Genomic DNA, 24,682 nt, shown 5'->3' with positions numbered 1-24,682 from the left:
GAATTGTTTTAAGGTTGTGTTTGGTCAGACCCAAACCTTCTGTCATTGTGTTATCAGCTTTCCTTATTTCATTCCCGTTTCTTTTATGTCAATTCTTTAGGTCTTGGCCCAGCTGCAGGCTCAGCAAAGTGGCACATCATTACCACAACACTTCAAACTTCAGCTTCCTGTTCAGATACAGCAAACTGGCCTCACTTCGGGACAGGGAGGACAGGTAATGCAAACATACCACAAAATCTGACATTTTCTGACACCATGTGCCGTCGCATTAAAGAGTAGTGTAACTGTTCAACTTTTCACTATGTGTCACAGGCATAGATAATTGGGTTCTATCAACCCAGTCGTTCAGGCTTCTGTTGAAGTTCATGTCATCATCTCACAATGTTGTCCCCACAGATGGGGAATGTTGTGACCATTCAGGCTGCTTCCGTACAAGAGCAGCTGCAGAGGATCCAGCAGCTCCGAGAGCAACAACAGCAGAAGAAGAAACAAGCTGCAGAAGCCAAAAAAGAGCAAGCCCTCAACTCTGTAAGCCAGAAGGACATCATTCAAAAGCAGGTGTGGGCTCAGAAAGCCAGCACATCCTAGGGGTCTTATTGGCTGAAGTATGCGCAGCATTCAAACTTGAATTGGTCTTTTTCTACACTTAACTGAAGAAATACAGTGTAACCCGAATTCAGTAGCACCTTGAAATATGAGTAAGAACAAATAACAGGTTAAAGTCATAATTTTAAAACCTTACAAATATTTGAAAAAAACTGTTAGAACAAGGTACAGTATGTGGACAAATAGTAAAACAATATTCACAGGCATACATTCTTTATTACACAAAATCACTATGTAGTAATAGAAAAACAAGCCTATTCTTGGTTTGTGTCTGCATGACTTTCCGAGTTCCGGTAGCCAAAGTGGTCACACCAGAAAGGGCATCACACGAAATTAGACTGTAAGAATTAATCATGATTAAGGCTGCAGCAATTGATTATTTTAGTAGTTGATTACCGTAATTTCACGAATATAACGCGCACTTTTTCCCCCAAAAATCAACTTGTAAAATCATTGTGCGCATTATAAACGGGTACATGGATGGAGACAGAAATATATATATATATTACATATATATATAAACCGATTTTTTTTTTTTTTGACACGGCCACGTTGTGTTGAAGAAACGTATGCGGCGACCCGTTGCCGACCATTACGGTACGTGACATCACCATTTTGTTTCGGTAATACTTCACTCTAATCGGCCGAATGATTTCGTCTGTGTTAAATTCTGCTTTTTTTACTCTTCATAAAGCACGGAATTTAGTTTCTTGAACTCATTTGAGTCAACGTTTATTGCAGCTCCGCAACTCTGACCATAATGTAAGCACACAGACTTCCTGTGTCCGTCAACTATAACTGTCCCTCAGGAAACTCAATCCCAAATAACAATAGTTCCTATTACTGTCGTGGTCATAGCGATGAGCTCTCACGGATTCCGACTTACGTTCTCACTTTCATTTTACCGTATCAATCCATGGAAGAAACATTTATTCATCATGATGAAACAAGCAAGTTATACAGCAGCCTTTAAAAGAAAACTCACATCTGTTTTGTTTTCTCCTAGATTCTGGTAAGCTGGAGAAGTTGTCAAATCGTATTATTACCGTAAATATTGTCAGTTTATGGTAATGTTTTGAACTACCAATATGCTATGCTTGTGCTGTGTTTCACCAGTCAGTAAAATGACATTTCTGTATCTGTACACGAGCTCTGTTTTCTTGTATTCTTCTATTTATTGGTGCTAAAATTAGGGTGCGCGTTATAAACGGGTACAATATTTTTCCCTAGATTTTACAAGTAAATTTGGGGTGCGCATTATACACGGGTGCGCCTTATATTCGGGAAATTACGGTAATCGATAAACTACCGGTAGTTAGATCGAATAATCAAGTAATCGGATAAGGAACATAAAAATTTTAAATACATGAGCTGACCCTCAAACTGTAGAAAAAATTAAATAAGGATTCAAGTACAACAACAGAATAATTGGCTAACTTGCATAGCAAAAGTCTGCTAGCTTAAATGCTATTAAATGCTAACTGTTTTTTTTTTGTTTTTTTTTAACAATGCTCTTAACAAATGGTTCAAACACATATTCTCACAAGAAACGGCTAAATTTACAAATAAACTAAATAACAAATGCATTTTTAAAAAAACTGAGCTTTCGTTGGTCTTATCAGGGAGCAGCTGGATTCAGCCATGTGAAATGAGGTATGTCATATTCACTGTTGACAATAGAGGGCAGTGTATCCACCCAAATCAATAAAACTAAAAGCAAACACTTTCAAAACAAACCATTACAACGTCACTTGAGTTAAACAAATACTCAAAGCAGCAAAATTTAATCTTTTTTCCTAATCGAATTACTCGAGTTAATCGATTAATAGCTGCAGCACTAATCACGATGCATAGACTCTTTTCTTTCCATTATTTTTCATTATGTTGTTCATCTATTTTTATTAAGTACAGTGTTGTAAAGTGCTATTTTTCTTTAAGAACAAAAATTCACAAAATCACACACAAATGCACAGGTATTTGGGGGATTGGACCAGATTATCAGATCAATGGCATTTTAATTAGTTTATATAGGAAAAAATGCTTTATGTGCAAGCTTGGACACAGAGCAATTTAAATTCATAAGTCAAAGAGCTACGTTATAGCCATGTCGTTTCAAATTGATTTAGGAGGTTGTCTTTTTTAGGTTGTGATGAAGCAGAACGCTTTCATCGAATATCTGAAGCAGAAGAAGACGCTTACACCTGAGGAGAGAGAAGAGAATCAGAGGTTAGCTGTGTGTGTGTTACTCTCCCTTTCTCTCTTGTTCATAGTAATAACAGTATGTTGAGAGGTGATACACAGCATGGGAACTTTTGGGTGTGGAACCACGAACAGCTGCATGCCCTCTATGTAACCCTAACAACTGATGTCGCAATGACTGATCTGTTCATAAATGAATTTCAATAGTATCCCTCATGTGGCAAAAGCTAGCTACCCAAGATAAATGCTAGAATGCACAGTAATATTAAAATATTCTCACCCTTTCCTGTCCTCTTTATAACTAGACGATGCCCTGACCGTTCACTGACTCTGACACACACATGTTTGTGTCAACACCATTGCCAATTCACACAGACCCGAAACACCAAAGCCAGACTAGCGTGACTTCGGCATGGCAGCTCCTTTGGCCGTCTGTCTCCAGCTTATTTTCCATCCGTTTTCCATTCTGTCGCATTACCACCTTGTGCTTTTCCTGCAAAACAGTTTGAATCACTTCATCACTCTTGACAGTCATACGTAGACACTCTCTTTTTAAGTGGCCCATGCTGTTGTGTTCATTTTTCCCACTAGGTGATACAAATTACTTAATAAAAAAATACCTCTGAAATTGATTATTTGTGATATCACGTGATCAGAAAAACAAAACTTGTTACTTTAAACCTTTGTGTACATGATAATTTGGACCATAGTGTAAACATTTTAGTGCTCTCCTAGCCTACATCGTCCGTTCCACCTATACAGCGTGCACACCGGCTGCAAATCCTGGCCGGTGATTGACCCCATCAGCCACAGGTATGCTAGTGTGCCGTTCACATAACTTCTCCGCCAACAAGGCGCTCTGTTGCTCACTTGAACCGAAACATTTCTCCCCCAGCTGTGAATGTTGGCAGACACAAGTGAATGTACAAATGACGCAGTCATAGATTATCCAGAGATACCATGACAAAATATCAATTTTAACTCAGAACTTGTCTTTTCAGTGCCTATGTTTTTCATGTTTGCTCCTCTAGTTAGCACCAAAACATAGAATTTGGACTTTTAGAAATATTCTCCCACCATTTTAAAAAGGATTTCGAAGCTAACACGCGATTAATTTATAGTTAATTCAATCCATCGAAATTCATTGAATAGTATTCAAATACTAATCCCTTAGGTAGGGCGATTTACACTCAATATCGTCTTCTACCTACTGTTGTTTTTCCACTTCTGATCAATCCCAATCCTGTTGTCTGTTTTTTTACAGAATGATTGTATGCAATCAGGTCATGAAGTTCCTCCTAGACCGAATAGACAGAGATGAGAGGCAGGAGGCCAAGAAGAAGAAGAAGGAGGAACAAGTAGAGTCCAAGAAGAGGTTGGCCACCGCCAATAAGCTCGCCTCACTTCTTTACCGCCACAAAGAGAGCCTGAAGACAGAGATCTTGAAGAAACGAGTGCTTCTTGATCAGCAGCTCCATCTAGAGGCCCAGGTATTAAGCCGTGCTGGAAAATTGGAACATTGGAGAAAGAGCCGTTTCATCAAACACTTCCGACTTAATCATTATAACATGTTTGATCCTCAGGAGGAACTAAAGAAGGACCTCTTAAAGATACGGAGGGAGAAGGAAAGGGCAGCAGCGCAGAAAGCTGCACAAGCGGCAGCCGCCGCTGCTGCAGCAGCTGCCGCCGCCGCCTCTCAAAGCCAAGACCAACACGTTCAAGCACGCATACACAACATAACCACTCAGCAGCACCACGTCACTGCCGTCACACCGACACACAAGAGGAAACGCGATGAGGAAAGGGAGAGTGCAACGTCCGCTAAATCCAAGAAGAAGAAGATGATCTCTACCACTAGTACCAAGGAGACCAAGAAGGACACCAAGCTCTACTGTATCTGCAAGACGCCGTATGATGAGACAAAGTATGAGCCAATGGCTTACTGTTCACTGCATTTTTATGTCTCAGCAATGAATTCCTACAGTGCTCATTAACCTCGTTCTGAAGGTTCTACATCGGCTGCGACCTGTGTACAAACTGGTATCATGGCGAGTGTGTGGGAATCACAGAGAAAGCTGCTAAGGATATGGATGACTACATATGTTTGGAGTGTAAACAGGGCCACAAGAACACCAAAGAGGAGCTCTACTGCATCTGTCAGACGCCATATGATGAATCCCAGTAAGTAGGGTCCATACTTTATCACTAGTGCAACTGTTTGTTCAGTCTCGTCCTTTCGTTTCGAGCATTATGGCTACACATACAAAATCTTTAGTTTGGACACTTATGGTTAGATAACATGAATGCCACATACTATAAGCAGGGTTACCCCTAGGATTTTTTGAAGCTGTGACGGTGGGCTGCATCGTAGTCGGACGGCCTTACCATGTCGTGCCACGGCAATTTTTCCCCAAGAAGAAGCATAACAAAGATATATTTGAAATATTCCATTAGCCAGGCTAATGTCGTAGCTCTCAGCTACTGTACATGGACGTAAAATGCGTAGCTGATAACAGCTACGTTATCCTAAGTGATAATACGACAATTTCACGTAGTAATAGTACGACTTGCATCTCGTAGGGCCTACGACGTAGTCCTTCTTTTTCCTTTTAATTTTTTGTATTTGTTTGATATTGTAATAGCCTTGTAGAGTTTTACTAGTTTCGGTGAGAAGGTGACGTGAACTACATTTCCACACAAATGCACATCAAGGTACCATTAACTTAGCAAGGAGAGGTATGAGAATCATTTTTCAAGTGTCCCAGAGCTCGCCAAACTTGAAAAAAAAAAAAAAAACACATTTATCAAAGTTTCGTCAGCCGTGATTACGTATATCTGACTCCCGAAACAGTCTGATAGCACAGTTATAAGTACGGCTGCACCTTGTTGTTGACGTTGGCGTGGCGGCGCTCTATTTTGGGCCGGGCCTCTTAGCGCAAATTCATTCAAACTTGGTCTTCCGTCCAAGACGGCCGTCCATCACTCAATTTTGCCGAAAAGTCAAATCCAGACTAATGTAATGCGCTGGATATTAGGGATGCAACGATACAGTTGAGTCACGGTTCGGTACGATTTTCGATACGAGGGACAGGATTTTCGATTTGATTCAATCCATCTAATGCTCCAAAACAAAAAATGCAAGTGTTATTCGTGTTTTTTAACGTTTTTTTTTTTTTTTTTTTTTTTTTTTTTTTTTTTTTTTTTTGCTAACAAAGTGCATAATATTTGTGTGTTTATTTCTTACTGATCTGAAGAAATATTGTATCAAAGTGCAGAGAACAATCTTTACTGTTTGCAAAGTGAGGCGGGGCACACTGTTGATTGCTACAGCTCTCTTAGCTATGTTTACCACTAGAGGCGTGCAAAGTTTCCGATTCTTAGATTATTCGCGATTCGGCCGTGGAAGATTCGAGAACGATTCACAAACATCCAAATTCCGATTATTGAATTATACCAGGTAAAGCGGAAATAAAACGCTGTCAGCGCGGTCTTCGGGACGCAATGAGGAACGGACCGAGAGTAAATATCATGTGCCGCTAATGCCGCTAGGTAAAAAAAAAAAAAAAACAATAATACCTGACTGCGGCCGTCAGTCGCTACAAACAGCGCCCAGTTGCTAGTTGCTACAAACATACGGCACCATACAGCTATGGTAGATATCACATATATCTAGACTAGATGTGAAATGACACTTTCCCGCACTAGTTAACAGGCGCCATCTTAAAGCAGTAGACTTCTCTAGAAGGCTCTGTTGTAGAGAACCTAATTACTTTTTATCTAAAATACCCCTAAATCAGCAAATTCTTGACTTGAATCTATCTTTAAATGATGTGAAAGTTTTAAAACTTTCACATGTCGAAAGTAGACATGAGGGAAATTATGGAATAACGGACGCAACTTTAACAACTTTAACGGTTGATTCACAACATGAAATTAACTGAATGTAGTTTAAAGCTGCTGATACAGAATGGGGACTTGAGTATTTTATTTACTGTTTTTAACCGGTAACTTGATACTAAAATAGTAGTTTGGTTTATTTAGCCTGAGAGAATTTTGGAACAAATATACAAAACATAAAAAAAGAAAAAAAAAATTTAAATGGGGGGAGGGGGGCATCAATAATCGATTTATAATCGAATCGGACTCTCTGAATCGTAATCGTAATCGAATCGTTAGGTGCCCAAAGATTCCCACCTCTATTTACCACATGAGCTAAACATCCTATTTGTGGTCTAAGTCCATATGTGTTACAGACTGAATTAACAATATTTGCAGCATTATCTGTAGTCATTGGTATGGATTGATTTGGTATCCTTAACTTCAATTCAGTCCTGGCGGTTTATAATTCATCGATGTAGTATATGGACTACACGTCCCATGATCACTCTAGGCTCACGCAGCCAATGGCATGGGACTTGGGGGATCTAACGTAGCACATCTAGGTTGCTATTTGATGATATGTAGTGTGTGCGCGCGAGTGTTGTCGGGGCATTTAAAAAGTTGAGAAATGCCACAGAAGTCAAGTCTGCTCATTACTAGAGCTGGGAATCTTTGGGCACCTAACGATTCGATTACGATTACGATTCAGAGGCTCCGATTCGATTATAAAATGATTATTGATGCACCCCCCTCCTTTTTTTTTTTTTTTTTTTTAATGTTCTGTACATTAGTTCCAAAATTGTTCAAAATACTCTCAGGCTAAACCAAACTACTATTTCAGTATCAAGTTAACATATAGCAGTAAACAAATATACAAAAATAACAGTAAATAAAAAACTCCAGTCCCCATTCTGTATCAGCAGCTTTAAACTACATTCAATTAATTTAATGTTGTGAATCAACCGTTAAAGTTGTTAAAATTGCTCCCGTTATTCCATAATTTCCCTTTTGTCTACTTTCGACATGTGAAAGTTTTAAAACTATTTTAAAGATACATTCAAGTCAATATTTTACCGATTTGGGAGTATTTTAGATAAAAAGTTAATTAGGTTCGCTTGGAAGGTTCGCTACAACAGCCTTGCAGGAAAGTGTACTGCTTTAAGATGGCGGCCGTTTACTAACGCCCGCATCTAGCTTTTTGTAGATGTGCTGCTAACGCTATCGAATCTATAATGCATCTAGTCCTATATAAATGATATCTACCGTAACATTTTGCGGATGTACTTTTGTAGCAGCTTTTCGGCAGCAGTCAGGTATGTTGTTGTGTTTTTTATCTCGTGGCATGAGTTGAGCTAGAGCCGTGAGTTGAGCATTGGCATTACCCGAGGGGCCGGGTAATGAGAAGCATGATGTTTAGCTACTCTCGCTCCATTCTTCATTGTGCCGAAGACTGCGCGGCGCGCTGAGTGTGTTGTACTTTCGCTTTACTTGGCATATTTCAATAATCGGAATTTGGATGTTTGTGAATCGTTCTCGAATCTTCCACGGCCGAATCGCGAATAATCTAAGAATCGAAAATTTTGCACACCTCTACTCATTACTGCACAACACCAGCATTTGACAATCGACTTTCATAAACAGGCCGAGTTTGAAGTACAGCTCTCTTAATTTGCCACTCATTGCTCATCATGTAACCGTCAGTTAGCTCTCTGTGTCCCAGAATTTTAAACTGTCTGGTGTCAAACCGAGGCTATTCGTAGCAGCCAAGTCGGCAACAATTTATTGGCGGGCATTACTGTACATATCCGTAAAGACAGTCTTTGTTAAATATGTACGAGTGGGGATAGCGTATCAGCAAACCCAGAATGCTGCCACACAACGGATCTGTACGACGTTGAAGCCGGCAAGCCGCCTCCTTAAGCTTCTGTCTTTTCTCACGAGCAATGATCCTCATGCGCCACGGCTCCCGCACTTCAGGCAGTTTGGGGGAGGAGTGGAGGGGGGCTGCTAGCGGGCCGGAGCCTTCTCATAGCTTTTTTTTTTTTTTTTTTTTTTTTTTTTTTTTTTTTTTTTTACAAGGCAAAGATGCGCCTGACATTATAGCGAGGGAGCCAACAAAAAAAGTTCGGAAAATACAGTTTGGGAGCTTTTTCAGTTGGATCGAATGTTTTTGCGTATTGAATCGAAGAGGGTGTATCAAACGGTTCAATATAAAACAGTATTGTTGCATCCTTACTGGATATGGGGAAGAAGGAGAGGAGTCGGTATTGGCTTACCCACTTTATTGTGGTAACAATAATAAAGAATAACAATAAAATAACAGCGGGCTGCCGTGACATGCGACCGCTATCTCTTACTATCTTGCCTGTTCTCCCATTCTTCCTACCCGCTTCCCCCTTTGTCACAGCTCTCCAGTTTGATCGTCCCTTAAGGGGCCGCATATCGTTACGGACATTACAATACACAATGAATAGGTTGCCGCTGAACCCTTCACACTCGGCTGCCGCTAGTTTCAAACAGCCTTAAAAAAAATGTAAAAGAAATTTCATTTGCAAGGCGTGGCGGCGTTATTTGTTTGTGTCGGGGCGCCACAATCTCTCATATTTAGGGGAAACCCTGATAAGTCTGAAAAGCACAGATACAATTTGAGGTAGGAGGCTCGTCTATCCCTTGCAAAATCTATACCACATAGTTACTCTTTTGATTTTCATTCTTCTGATTAATGTAATATTTTTACCAATTCTGAGGCCATTTGTTGACCAATCTCTTCTCAGTCTTCAAAGAAAGCTGACCAGACAGATTCCATTTAATTTCTGTACAATACTTCATTTATATCATATTCTTACTGATTTTGAGGCCATTTGTTGAGCAATTGCTTCAAAAATACAAATTTGTTCTTCCTCTACCCAAGATACACCCTCCCACCTTGTGTGATGACTGTGTGATTTTTGTCTTCGAATCACCACAAAAAGAAAGATTCCAGTGAATTATATATAGTATGATGTTTTAATCTTGTCAAGATTCGAGGAGTATGCAGCCATAGGACAATATAATAGTGATAATAATAATTTTTATTTATAAAGCACTTAATAAAACAGGCTGATCTCAATGTGCTACAATATAATATCAGTGTCAATTTTGTGAATAAAAAGTACATCAGAAGCCAATGCTGTTTATTTTCCCCTCCCAGGTTCTACATAGGTTGCGATCGATGTCAGAACTGGTACCACGGTCGCTGTGTGGGCATCCTGCAGAGTGAAGCAAACCACATCGACGAATACGTCTGCCCGCAGTGCCAGTCAACAGAAGACGCCATGACGGTCCTCACGCCGCTCACTGAAAAAGACCTTGAAGGCCTGCGGAGAATCCTGCGCTCCTTAACAGTAAGTGGGGAAACAAGCCGCAAAAGCTACCATTCATTGTCAAGCTTAATTCTTTTATAGATGGGTTGACAGGAGAAGTTACTGCTAATTAGCATCTCAGCGTAAATCTACCGAGGCAGTTTATTCTCCGTTGAGCATAAGTCTAGTAGAAGTTGAATCATTGATGCCCCTCCTGACTGGAATAGCCACCAAACAAAAGCCGTCTGTGTCCGACTTGTCTTAGCTCGGTCTCCTCAGAGCCACACGTTAGATTTCTGCCTACTTTCAGCCCTATTTTTCTTCTGCTAGTGTCTTCCCCTCACCTGGTCTAACATGTTCTCAATGTCACTTTCACTGACTGAGAGTTTAGATGTCTCAAATGTATTCCTCCTCTCCTCTGCAGGCACACAAAATGGCATGGCCATTCCTAGAACCAGTGGACACAAGTGACGCCCCTGACTACTATAAAGTTATCAAGGAACCAATGGGTGAGAGCATATCGATGTTTTTTCTGTAAAAGTGGGTCCGATTTCTTTTCCTTTTGCAAAACAGTAATTTAGATCTAAATATTCTGTATGAAGCATGATCAAAATTTCCAGTTAATTTAGCAGGAATTGTTAAATAATTATTGCAGTGGTCTCCAAACTATTCCACATAGGGCCGCAGTGGGCGCAGGATTTCATTCCAACAAAACAAGACAACACCTTTGCACCAATCTGTTTTCTTACAAGTGTAATCAATTGATTGCAGTCAGGTGCTGCTTGTTTTAGCCGAAACTTGATTGGTTAAACTGTCGGTACTCGATCGGTTGGAACAAAAACCAGGACCCACAGTGGCCCTTGAGGACTGGTTTGGAGACCCCTGATTTATTGGCATAGTACAGCACTCATTTCTGACTAGGCAATGTTATCTTGCAATTTTTTTCTTCTTCACAGTTTATGTACTTGTATGTTGTTACTACTTACACACAATAATAATTAGAGTAAATCTTATCGTTTGTAAAAACATCAATAAAAAAATAAAAACAGCAATATTGCAACGTCCAAAGCGCCGACAAATATCCGCTGTGGTTTTCTCGAGGTTTAGTAGTAACACAGCATAGAACACGGCTATTATGGCCCATAGCGATGCCAGAACAAATAAACAACCTATGCGCGGTGCATTTCGTGACAACCCCAAAAATTAAAAAAAAAATGGGTTCAGCAACTTCACCCAGTAATTGGCAAGAAAACATGCAAACCAAGTCATAACAATACACAGTAAGTTACTTTTTCAATGAGTAATCTCTGATCCATAATCAGATTACTATTTAAAAGTATGTGTGGCAACTAGAGGTGGGAATCTTTGGGCACCTAAAGATTCGATTACGATTACGATTCAGAGGCTATGATTCGATTATAAATCGATTATTGATGACACCTCCCCGCTATTAGCTGCTAATGTTTTGTACATTAGTTACAAAAACTTAAAAAAAAAAAAAAATTTTAAAAAAAGCCTCGCAGGCTTAAATAAACGACTATTTCAGTATCAAGTTAACAGTTAAAAACAAAAAATAATATACTCAAATCCCCATTCTGTATCAGCAGCTTTATACTACATTCAATTAATTTAATGTTGTCAATCAACCGTTAGTTTTTAAAATTGCTCCTGTTATTCCATAATTTCCCTTTTGTCTACTTTCGACATGTGAAAATTTTAAAACTATTTTAAAGATAGATTCAAGTCAATATTTTACCCATTTAGGAGTATTCTAGATAAAAAGTTAATTAGGTTCGCTTGGAAGGTTCGCTACAACAGCCTTGCAGTGAAGTGTACTGCTTTAAGATGGCGGCCGTTTACTAACGCCCGCACCTAGCTTTCTCTACATGTGCTGCTATCGCCACCGAGTCTATTCTGCATCTAGTCCTATATATATCTACCTTAACATTATGTGGACGTACTTTGTAGCAGCTTTCGGCAGCAGTCAGGTATGATGTTGTTTTTTTATCTCGCGGCATGAGTTGAGATAGAGCCGTGAGTTGAGCATTGGCATTACCCGAGGGGCCGGGTAATGACAAGCATGATGTTTAGCTACTCTCGCTCCGTTCCTCATTGCGTCCCGAAGACCGCACGGCGCGCTGAGTGTGTTTTACTGCCGCTTTACTTGACATATTTCAATAATCGGAATTTGGATGTTTGTGAATCGTTCTCGAATCTTCCACGGCCGAATCACGAATAATCTAAGAATCGGAAATTTCGCGCACCTCTAGTGGCAACACAGAATTCAAGTTAACATAGTCCATTCAAAACAGCTGCTGCTGATGACCGTATGCTCACGTCAAGTCTTTATCTTAGCTAGTTGCCAACCAGGCTTTTTGCGGCGAAGGAAAACCCCAATTTCAGGCTTGCTAACGTTAGTTGTCAACATTAACCAGTTTTAAAAACAAAAAGTTGTTCTTATCCAACAACAGCAGCAGAATAGCTTTCAATATTAACAATCCCACCTGCCCAATGTTTTTTTTTTTTTTTTTTCTTCTCGTGTGTTTCATGCCCTGGCTTGTGTCGGGACCCACTAACGTTGGGATTGTAAAGGGCCAAGAATTTGGTGCTATGTCCCTGATGTCATGTACAGTATTTTTGATATTTTTCAAGAAAATGGGGACCCTAGTTCAAAAACTTGAAATGATAGAGAAAACAGCTCTGTGCGCCAAGGGCAATTAAATAATTGAAGAATGATCGGTGCCCGTGTTAACTGTAGATTACAAGTTAAATAGAAGAGGGCAGGCGTGGACAGCCTTCAGCCTGTAGTGTGCTGTGGCACACTCGTAACAAACCCTGTAACAAAGTTACATTTCTACATTGTGGTCAACGTGTAATAGTTGAGAATAGGGAACATGGGAGCTGACATTTCATCAATGCCTTTACTATTTTCTTTAGCCAATCCAATGCTGATATCCCTTATTTCCCACCTTTCCTCATGACATAATTGATACCCATTGTACCATGCACCTGTGTTCGTGGTTATCAGTGTTTATGTGGGTGGGCATAACTGATGTCACAAAATTGCTGTGCATGTAAGCGGTGTCATTTTTGTGTCTAAACCAGTACTTCTAAATTATTTTCTGTTACGCCCCCCCACAAAGACGTAAACGTTTCGTGCCCCCCCCAACTCTCTGCCCCCACTGTGAATAGTACCATTTGTCTCTAAAACTATTATAAGTACACCTCTGCATAACATTGTCCTTTAATGTTGAAGGAAAAAAATAATATAAATCAACTTAGAATAAAGTATAACTTTATTAACATTGTTTTGTTTGTAACAGAAAAGAGACAGGCACATCAATTTGCCTGAATAAAAAAAGTTATTTCCATAACTGTAAAAATACACTCAAGGTACATTTTTTGACCATTTGATACTGAAAAATAAAGCTTAATGAAATCAATCAATAATAATAAATTAAAATTACACGACAATGTCATTGGACAGCGGGACAGTCTTCATTTTTGCTCCAGGGGTTATCAGCTCCGTTGCTATAGGGGGTTATTTTGCACTGAGCACGCTAACAGTGCACACTGGTTTACTGCTGTAACACTGACAAAGAGGGACGATTGCTGGAAATATTCGACACGTTTTCGCTGAAAAACGATCAAGCGGCTTATCATGACGTCTTAAGTGATTTGGCTTCCCGCTGTCTGCTGTAAACATTTTTACACACAGTAAACGGACTGGTCTTTCTTCGTCTCCTACTGTATTCTTTTCTCTGTGCTCTTATTCTATTAAAAAATACTGTGCACACTCTGAGAAGGAGAGCGCCACTGCCACCTACTGAGTGGGTGTGCAAGTACACTTTATTCTCGTACGACAAAAAAGTATGTTTCCCCGAGGTCACATGCCCTACCGCCCCACTATTTGAAAAATACTGGTCCAAACATTCTCTTCATTATTAGAGGCCTAAGGAATTTGAAAACTTTGCACACTTAAACATCTTTCACGTGAAAGTCATCTATACGAGGTGTTGTCTGTCCCTATAAGGGAATTCTTGGCATACTGTGAGCCACATTTTCTTATTGTCAACAGAGTCAGAACTCACTGTTGTGTTAAAAAAACGGTGAAGAAAATGTATTTCGATATATTGATTGAGGCTGCTTCTACATCTACAGTATGTGTTACCCCCGATACACACCACCACTAGTGTTGTTTTTGGCAGCCCTTTTAATTTTCTTCTTAGGCTTTTGGACGAAAGTACTTATTAGTCTTAGTCATATTTTAGTCAATTCAAAATGTGTTCGTCTTCGTTTAGTTTTAGTCAACGAAAACTGATCATTTTTGTCTAGTTTTAGTCGACATGTACTCAAGTACTCTTTGTCTTTAAACTTCAAAAGTCTTAGTCCATGAATACATAGATAAATATAAGGTTTCCAACAATTTTGGTTGAATATTGATAGACGAGCACACAATTATTTACAAGCACATCATTATCTTTGTAATGATAATACACACTCAGAAGGAAAACAGCACATTATTTTCAATTAATTAAACTCACCTGGAGGCCACAAACTGTATGTAAAGCATTTTCCAAGAGTTTAAGATGACACTCGCTAATGACCACGCTAAATGCTAATGCTAACATGAACGCTATGCTAACGCTACAAGTTACGTAGCGTGTGATAATCATTCACTACAGACCTTTAAAGGCTAAAGAAACATGGCATATCTAGCCAAGATAAGAAAACTAAATTTACCAAGCAACACCTGACAAATGTGTTTCACAAAAGGAGCCTGGAGTGGGCACAAGCTTGTGTGTGTGTGGGGCAGGGGGAAGGCACAGCACGTCACATGAGTGACACGACGAAACATTGCTAATATGCGTGCTAACTACCCATAAGGTAAGAAAATGTCACAAATTGTGAACTTACGACAGAAACTATGGAAAATTTTCATCTCTTTCTTATCTAGTCAGACGACAACTGGCATCCATTTAGTTATTTTTAGTCTCTTAAGACACGTTTTTTTGCTCGTCATCGTCATGAAAAAAATGTTCGTGGGCAAAATATTTTCGTTATCGTCATCGTTGACGAAAACAACACTGACACACACACATACAAAGGCAAAACTCAGCAAAGGGGTCCTTTCTCAAAGTTAAATTCATCCGCTTGCTTCATTTTTTTTTCTTCACTAGTTGCTTTATAGCATTTTGGAAATGACACACAGTGAGCAGCTCAAACATTAAAACCTCTTGCTGACCGGAGGCGTGCAGAGAGGAAGCCCGCCATCTCAGATCAAACCAGCCATGGAAATGTAGACTTGCGTCAACGGGGTCTTTTTGAACATTTAAACAAACAAACCGTTAATGAGCTGGCCTGGTTCTGGCAGACTCCCGGTGGAAAAGAGACTGCCCTCCCACACACACTTCGCCCCTGTAAGTTTAGCCACCACAAGAAAAAGACCCTGTTGGCTTTTTTTGGGGTGGGGGGGGCGGTTTCACGGTGAGATTGCATTTTAGGAGATCTGATGATGGAGAAGAAGGAGGTCTTTGATATTTGCTGTAAGTCGTGCACGCCTGGATTGCTGGATGGGTGGGTTGGGGTTGTGGAGGTTACCTTGTCTGATGTGCTTGAAGCACAGCCCCGCAGCTGTTTCTTCATCCACCGACATGTTATATATGAGGCCAATTAGCACTCTTCCCTTTTTAAACCCTCCACATCATTTACTCTTTTCCACTTCCAAAAATCACATTGCAAATTCATGTCTGTTCAATGTTCTTTCTTCAGACCTTTCCACCATGGAAGAGAGGTTACAGAAGCGCAAGTACGTCAGGCTAACAGAGTTTGTAGCAGACATGACCAAAATCTTCGACAACTGCCGCTATTACAACCCAAGCGACTCGCCCTTCTACCAGTGTGCCGAGGTTCTGGAGAGCTTCTTTGTCCAGAAGCTCAAAGGCTTCAAAGCTAGCAGGTAAGAAGTGACACCAGACTTTGCCGGACAAAGAAATAAAGCGTCACACGTCTTATAACCGTCGTCATTTTCATGGGCAACATCGTCTTGGCCAGTTGTTCTTAAACTTTGACACTAAGTCCCACATCCAAAAGTATTTGGCTCTTCATGTACCTCCAGAATGACCAACATTGAACCTTTGACTCCTAGATACTATACACAAATACTAAATAAATATCCTTAGATCTAGATATTGGAAAAGAAAAGCTGTATGTCACCACAGTGGACATCTATTCAAAAGCTATCATCTTAACTCATTCATTAACAGCCCAGGTCACAAAGTATGTGTTGTGGTGCTCAGTAAAAGAGGGAAATTGATCAATTGAAAACACCTATTGATGGCAATAGACAACCAATCCTTTTCAAATGGAAATAGGATCACTTCCAGCCCCTTATAGTTAAAATGGATTGGATGTCTATTGCTGTCAGTGGCAGCCAAAGAGTTAAGCTATGTGAGGTCACAACAAGAGATTTATGGAACAATAAATGAAAATTCTCAGAGCAAAATACACACAGTCCACACTTACCTAAGTTTGTCTTTATTCTTTCTTTTTTTTTTTTTAACTTAACAAAAAAATTTCATTCATTTTTTTGAAGGTGTAATTTTTTTTTGATGAATTTTACAATGAATTCTTTGTCTTTTTATTACTCAAGTTTTTTAAGTTTTTTTTTTTTTTAATTCTGTATTACTATTCAAATAATTGTTTTTTTCCCCCAAAACGGATCCCTCAATTAATTTATTGATTTTATTTTAAATTATTTATATCTTTTTTAATGCCCTCCGCAAAATATATGCGGGCAACACAACCACAATTGGATGTCAAATGGGTGCAAAATACTGTCCAGTGGGACACATTTGGCTTCCGGGCCGCAGGTCTGAGACCACTATCCAATATTAATGTATTTGAATAAATATGACAAACATAATCATTTGTGCATGAAAGGGTGAATAAAGATGGTGAAACACTGCCTTACAGGGGGGGGGGGGGGGGGGGGGGAATCCATTGGCTTCATGTTATCAGCGTGAACCTGACCATAGACTTCACTATCAGTTGATGCGGCGCGGGGCCGCTCCGTAGGGGGCCTATTTTCAAAAACTTAAAAATCAAATCTTTTCAAAACCAAATCCGCTAGCAACCTAAAACCAAAACAGGAACCTTCCTTAGGCAGATATGAGTCTCCATGAGCAGCGGCATAAAAAAAAAAAATCAAAGTCGTTCCCTAATAAAATCCTGATTAATTATTTTTTATATAAGTATAACAAAACTTAAAATGGCTATAAGATTCTCAGATTTTACGCTAGATGCAGAAACATCACCAAATGAAGAAATAATCGCCTATATTTTCAGGATCAATAGCAATATTTAACATATCAAATAAGTTTTCGCCTAAAATACTGCTTTTTTTTTTTTTTTTTTTTTTTTTTTAGTGCAATTGTGACAATTTTTCAACAGCTAATAAATACTCAATTTTCACATTGGAAACTTAATACTTAAGGAAACCATGCAGAATCATCTTAATGTTACTCAGCAAAACCAAATTTTGCTTTTTTCTACACACAATTACAACTTATTTGGGTTGAATTCCAATGTCACTATTGCCTCAGCACGTCTTGCCGGCTATCTGGCCCTCGTGGTTTTTAGATTGAAATGTTACATGAAACTTTTTTTAAGTATGTACGCAGAAATTACTTGTTTTTTGCCCAAAAATGGACAGTTGGCCGAAAATTATCTGATTATTTGAATGTAAAGTTACACTTTTGTGCAGATACAAAATCCAACATGGTGGCCATCACAAAACAAAGAGCGTTTTAAATTGAAAATTCTTGTAAATAAATGCGTAGATCCCGGAATTTCGATATATATGAACGTAAAACAGTCTAGATTCTTGGTTAAAAGCAAAAAAAAAACAAAAAAAACGGGCAGTTATCATTCATTTTACATAAATATTTCTAGCTAAAGTTAAGCTAATTTTTTCCATTCATTTTATTTTTTCACAACGTTTCAAAGTGCATGCATGGTGCTAATAATATATAAAAATTACCTAGACCTCCTCGAGCAAATCACTCTTGAGACACTCCGCCTGCTTTTTCAACTGATAGTGAAGTCTATGCCCTGGCATAAAATATCAATTTTCTAAATCCAACCAGTGTCACAAGGGTTATAAAATGAATAAGACTTTAATAAATGAAGTGTATTTTTGCAGCGCAGTGACCTTTCGCTAGTAAAATGGGTGCGTTGAGTCTGTAAAGGTTGGGAAACTGCTTTAAACGTTAATTTCCTTCAGGTGCATGTATTTATGTCCTCCGTTCTCTCTTTCTCTGTCTCTCTCTTACAGATTGTGATGTCAAACTCCTGGGTGCCAGGGTCACTTTAAAAACAGACCAACAAAATTCACAATCAACAAAGGTTGCTGTTTTTCTACTGGTGTAAAACAGCAATAAAAAGACAAAATATTCATAGAACTTGATCCCACATTTGAGGAATGGGAATGGCAGCCATGTTGGTAACACAAGGCATTCAAGAGTTTAATTTAATGCACCTCGACTAAGCAGATGACTGGTATTTTGGTTTGATACCAAATTAAATCTTCTCTGTGATATCAAATTTATTTTATATTTTGAGTTTAAGCTATTAGCCCCAGTACACTGCTGCCGATTATTTAACATCATTTCTTACTCGTCATCTTATTTGATCCGATTAGATTGGTTGTTATTCCATGTAGTAATTACAGGTCCTAGAAAGATAGGTTCAAGAATCTAGTTGTGTCCTTCCAAAGGCCAGTGTGTAGCTGTAACCACTTCCCACACTGTTTCACCAACATGGCTGCTCGGTCTGCATCAAAACGTCTGACCCACTGGCATCCAAAACATGTTTTTGTATTTTCCGTAGTAAATATTTTTGTCATATTGTAAAGCTTTTAATAAAAAAAAAGGAAACCACCAACTATTTTTCCTCTTTTTGCCATCCCTGTAGGTCTCATAACAACAAACTACAATCAGCAGCCTCTTAGCGTTCTTAAAAAAAGATAGAAGTAAGATACAGATGACTGTTTGATTTTTTTTAAAAAATCTTCCACACTCCCAACTTTTCCTGCATCTCATGAGCCGAGGTCACTTCCAGATGAAAATCCCCCCCTTATTTGGATAAACGCTCCAGCGCCGCCACTGCAAAGAAATGGGAAGTGGATTATTGAGACCTCCAAGGTGCCAGCTGAAGATGGTGATAAACGTTCCACCTTCAGACCAGTGCGGGCCAGTGGAAACATCCAGTTGCCAAAGAAGCCAATCAGCACAACCACTTAGGTTGGTCACTCAGACAGCCATGGTGCTTCGATGAGAATTTGGAAGGAAACGGTGCAAAATGTTCAACACTTAGGTCACTAAAGTATATAGTTTAGGTGCCTTCACTTTGTTTCCCTCGCGAGCTAATTTTCAAACGACCAACCCAACACGATCTACCTTACATACAGTATAAAACTTTAAATATCTCTTACATTGGCTCCTCCACTAATACTTAAACTGGTTTACCTGTCTGGAGGAAGTATGAATGGACTGCCGGCATTCAACGTGATGAGCACCTCTGCTCTAGACCAGTGGTCCCCAGCCTTTTTTGCACCACGGACCGTTGTGATATGGGCCTTTGTTTTTTACGGACTGGCAAGGTGTGGCAGAAAATTACAGTAAATGTAAAACAACACGACAGGGCTTAAAACGAACGTTAAGTGCAGGGAAAATGTAACTCACCATACCCAGAAACAACCTTTTTACCAGCGGCCTTTCCTAAAACTTGACAGCAAATATCCTTGGTTGCAGGCATAATGATTTTTTCTCCCGTTTCTTGGCTTTGTACGATGCTCCCAGTGCATTCGCTTTTGTAGCCCCGTTTGCTAGCTTTTAGCCACATATTATGCAGAATGGACTTGGTTGTAGGCTCTTCTGGCTCAGCAGGTGGCCTTTTTCCCGTAATAAAGCTGGCCAAAGAAATGGCTGCCCACAGCACACAGCCAACAGTAGCGAACGTTACTGTATACATTGACTGATGCTGGGTTGCTATAGGTGTGCAAACACCCCAGTAATGGCGGCCAACCTCTAGAGCGCTATGTACGGAAACCTCTACTCTGATTAATCAAAAGAGTAGACTGGCATATTGATGTGTCAGGAGGCACAGGCCAGATTGTGGTTGTTAAAAAAATTATTATTTCTCTGGGGGCCCGGAAGCAAATGCGCCATAGACCGGTACCGGTCCCCGGCCCGGTGGTTGGGGATCACTGCTCTAGACTATCCAACAACATCAGTTTCCTGGTTAGCCCTGTAATGACTCACAACGAGTCCAAGGCCTGCCCAAAGTCAGCTTACCTGCTAAATTCTTAAGATAACAAAAATTACGAATGTAATTACAGCTCTACAAATGCCGTATGACTGCCAAAACTCTGGCGGTCAACAGGGTTGAAATGGAACTGGGATTGTCATCCAGAGTAACATAGCTCCCCTTAAAAATATATATATATATGGCGGAAAATACCCAGGTGTCTTGAAGTTCTGCTCTGAGGCCCCCAATTTGGCCAAATTTCAAAATTGTCCTATACTCATGTGTGATATATCATTGGAAAGCTTAAAATCTAAATTTTCTGGGGGAAGAACAATTTTGAACAGGAGGGCATTTAAAAAAAAAAAAAAAAAAAAAAACAATTTAAACAGGAAAACCCTAAATGGAGGTGAGAGCAGGCGAGAGCAAAATTAAAGACGCCATGATTTTAACGAGACATTATCGCGTACTTACCTCTTTTCGGTCCAAAAACTCCATGTAGCATGTATCACCGAGTGTCAAGACACAGCTGTGAATGGCAACGGCTGGATTTATGGGGGATTTAATGGGTGAAACATGGTAATATAACAAGGGTCGCGATGCAGAAATGGCAGACATCAAGGAGTGGTCGAAATTTTCATATATTGACCCTATGAAACTTTTTTTTTCTCTCGCTCTCTCTCTTTGGATCAATTATTTGTGATCTAAAAAACTGGGGAAAAGGCGACTAACGAAAAAATTACAAGTGATAGTTATGAGGTAGCTATCTGAGACTAATTTACAGACGCTAATTTTTTCATTGTCACGTAATTTAAGTTTCAATTATGCGCGTGAATAATTTTTTGAAGTCAATTTTTTTTTTTAAATATTAAACATCAATTAATGATTCTAAGCTAAAAATTACAGACATTTCGAATAATAAATCAGATTACTTGCCTTCCTTTTTTGGTTAGATTGAAACAAAAGCGTTTGCGCGACATCTGTAAACTGTCGTTTCCAGGGTAAAACCGGCAAATTAAAAATAGTTTGGCGGCTTTTTCAGCCTTGTCTGTGTTTTCCGCCATATATATGTGCTGGTTTTTATACAAAAGATAAGTATCAATTCTGTACGTTCAGAATGTTGGACTTAATTGACTTTAAATGAATAGCATAATTTTGGAACAAGGGGTGTTTTGTGAAAATCAAATTAGAAAACAAATTCTAATGAACTTAGTGGTATAATATATACATTTTGTGTTCTCGATCATACAAAAATACTTTTTATAGACCACAGGTGTGAAACTCAAGGCTCACGGTCCATATCTGGCTCGTTACCTCATTTTGTGCGGCCCGCAAAAACAATGTGCATTGACGTCATGTTTCTTGATGAAATACAATTGTTTTTTCCCCCATATTGTTGTCACTTTCAAAATAGATATTACAAGCACTTTTGATAAAAAATACTTCTACATTATGTTTTTACTTGCATCTGGTTTGGCAACCAGGTCCTGTTCAACTTGTTTTCGAAATGTAATCGTTTGAATCGTACATTTATTATGAGAGCGCAGCAGGGGTGAAAGCCGGAACTCCCTGACAAAAAGGTTGCAACGGAGCCAAAGGTCTTTTTTTTTTTTTTATTAGGTGGGGTCCAAACCTGCCAAAAACCACAGAAATGAAAAAAAAAAGAAAAAACATTACACTACATTACTCTTACTGTAATAAGGAATACATGACAAAATGATTTTTCATTCAAAATTATATATTTCGAAGATAACACAAAAATTGACTTTTTTAGTATTATAAGGAAATAAGTAGCCTAGCATAGGTAAATGAACAAAAACAAGTCCAAAGTGCATATAAACTATACTGCCAAATGTAACACATTTGGGACAAATTATTTGTGGAACTCATTGCAGTAAAGAAAAAAAAACTTTAAAACCTTATTGTGTTTAATCTCACTTTAGTTATATTTGTTTTACCACGAGAATTGCATGTAATGCTTATTGTATCATTTATTATATAAATTAGGAGAACATACATATGCAAGTTAATTAAAAAAAAAAAAAAGTTCAATTTTTTTATTACGTTTAAGGACCACAAAAAGCTTTCAGATTGAAAAAGAATTTTCTGTTCATTATTTCTGGGGGGTCAGGCATCATAGGGTTTAACATGATGTTCTGAACAATCCCATCAGAGAAAATATGTCTCTTCAACTCTTTCGCTTAAAGATCTGATCAATTTTCCGTTGCATTACCTTTTTTTATCGTATTAATTCAACAAGCTTGTTCTTTTTTTTTTGTCCCAAAAAACGTGTATTTGAAACCATCAGAGCTAACTATCCATACTGATCACATGTCAGTATGTCAGCCAATTGAACCGGCAACTGGAGTCCCGGCCAGGGAGGGTGGTAGCTGAGCACGTTCACACATCGACACGACATATCAGACATGCTGGGAGAACTCCGTGTTGTCCGTGGAATGAATAAATAATAGATAATGGTGGAAACGGGTGACGCTACACAAGGACTTTATTATGGTTGTTGTTAACACTTGTGTATGTAAATCTGACGTTAGTAGATCGTTTTCCTCTTGGAGATGAGTATGTGGCAGCCAGGCAGGTTGTTTTTCTCATGGGGTTTTGACAATTGCAATCATCCGCCCCGTTCCGGCGTCGAACTTCTTTCACCCCTGGAGAGCAGTCATGATGGGTTTAAAGACAAAAATGAGTTTAATGCTACTTTTCTAGAGTATAAAGCATTGATAACTGTTGGCATATTTACAGTGTGTACTTTTTGCACAAAATCCTTCTAAATTCTCACGAAGGCTCAACTTGTAGCATTTTGCAAAAGTAGCATCCTTTAAGGAGAGTTACTAGTACACCTGCTGAATCCCTGCTGAATGCAGGCTTTATATGCCTGTAGCTCAAAAACTTTTGTTTAGGTTTCTAATTCTGGAATGCCTCCAAGCACCTTCTTAATAGATGTCATGGAAGTTAGTAGTTAACATTTTTGTCTCCCGGTGTTCACACTACTCAGAGACGAAATTCTCGAAATTCTCTGCATGTCTTCCTGACTCGAGGCCTTGAGCAGCTTGATTAGTGCCACATGCTCCAACCAATTTTATCTCTGCAGGATAAGCATCATTGCACTTAACTGAGGAAAACAAACTTCCTCACTTAAGTCATTTAGGGGTGGTCCTAGTTTTTTGCTGAGTCGATTTGAGTCGGCCAATCCAGAGGTCATGCCTTTCCACCCGCTGCCTCCTCCCTATGAAGATTCACTTCCTAAAAAAATTTACAAGGAGAAGTCCAGCCTTGGGAGAGGGTTTAATTAGCCCGCATGTACTTAAAGTGCATCCGAAGAAAGTTGGGTCCATTCTTTCTATCAGCCACTTCCTGCTGCATATTTCCCTGAGGTCAGCTCGCATGTGTTTCTCAGCTCTCCCTCAAAGCTCTCCAATAATTGGACCGTTGACATTTCTTCTCATCGGCTGAATTACGCTTTGGCCTTTGGCTGCATGAAAGGGAGCAAAACAACGAGCCCGGACTCTGTAGCGTTTCTATCATGGAGTTTGTACACCAACCAACCTAGCTACATTTCTAAGATATTTGAAGCTTGCGATTGTCTTACTTGAACTGGACAAACGGTCATCTGACAAAGACTTTGACTTCCACTCTTTCACCGCTAAGTTAACAACTATCGTCCGAATCTATAGACAATTTTAGACTTCTAGAAACTTGACTTTTTCCCATTTGAACCAGCAGCTAAGACCTTGTATATTTGAAAAATATTTCCTCTTTATTGAAGTGAACTCTACTGTTTTTGTCAAGTTGCCCTTCATATTGAAAGTGGTTGAATGAAAGCAGTAATTCTTGTGAAGAATTTTTTTTTGTAAAAAGCAACAGGTACAGCATAATAATAATCTATATTGACATTGCATTTCTTGTATTATTTATTCATAGCGGCAAACATTTCTCAAGTTTTTTGAGTAATGCTGAAAGAAATATAACTGCAGATGGGGGAAAATGCATTTTATGTTTTTAACAGATTGTGGCAACTTTAAAAAGGGTCTTTTTTTTTACTTGATAGGACATGACATTCTAGATAATAAAGAACTGTTTTGACACCTGTTTTCATGGTGTTTGAATCGTTATGGAATGTTTTGAGTGCTCTGACTTGGAAATCTTGCATGTACAAGTACAATCATCTTTTATGTACAACATACTGACTATAACTTGCAGTAACTGCTCATGGAACGCAAACACAGATGGCACACAATAACATGAAATACAGTGATCCATTGATTTTCGCGGTTAATGGTGACCAGAACCCGCCGCGATAAGTGAAAAACCGCGGAGTAGCCCCCCCCCCCCGC

General features: G+C 39.1%; 1 protein-coding gene across 4 annotated transcripts in view; it reads left to right on the top strand.

The window, feature by feature from the left end:
- The window catches only part of LOC130920228 (nucleosome-remodeling factor subunit BPTF-like), a 100,451-nt gene extending 78,447 nt beyond the window's left edge, over positions 1-22,004 (top strand). For 2 of the 4 annotated variants that reach the window (XM_057843275.1, XM_057843272.1), the window contains exons 26-35: positions 101-214; positions 397-558; positions 2,750-2,832; positions 4,070-4,295; positions 4,389-4,729; positions 4,813-4,986; positions 9,875-10,067; positions 10,450-10,534; positions 15,798-15,984; positions 18,999-22,004. In XM_057843275.1, the coding sequence (XP_057699258.1) occupies positions 101-214; positions 397-558; positions 2,750-2,832; positions 4,070-4,295; positions 4,389-4,729; positions 4,813-4,986; positions 9,875-10,067; positions 10,450-10,534; positions 15,798-15,984; positions 18,999-19,035 (1,602 nt within the window). In that variant the 3' untranslated portion in view covers positions 19,036-22,004. The other 2 variants (XM_057843274.1, XM_057843273.1) reach the window with 2 other exon arrangements.
- The last annotated feature ends 2,678 nt before the right edge of the window (positions 22,005-24,682 follow it).

Source organism: Corythoichthys intestinalis, chromosome 8, assembly GCF_030265065.1.
Source record: "Corythoichthys intestinalis isolate RoL2023-P3 chromosome 8, ASM3026506v1, whole genome shotgun sequence".
NCBI classification, from domain to species: domain Eukaryota; kingdom Metazoa; phylum Chordata; class Actinopteri; order Syngnathiformes; family Syngnathidae; genus Corythoichthys; species Corythoichthys intestinalis.
This window is presented reverse-complemented; position numbering and strand designations above follow the sequence as displayed.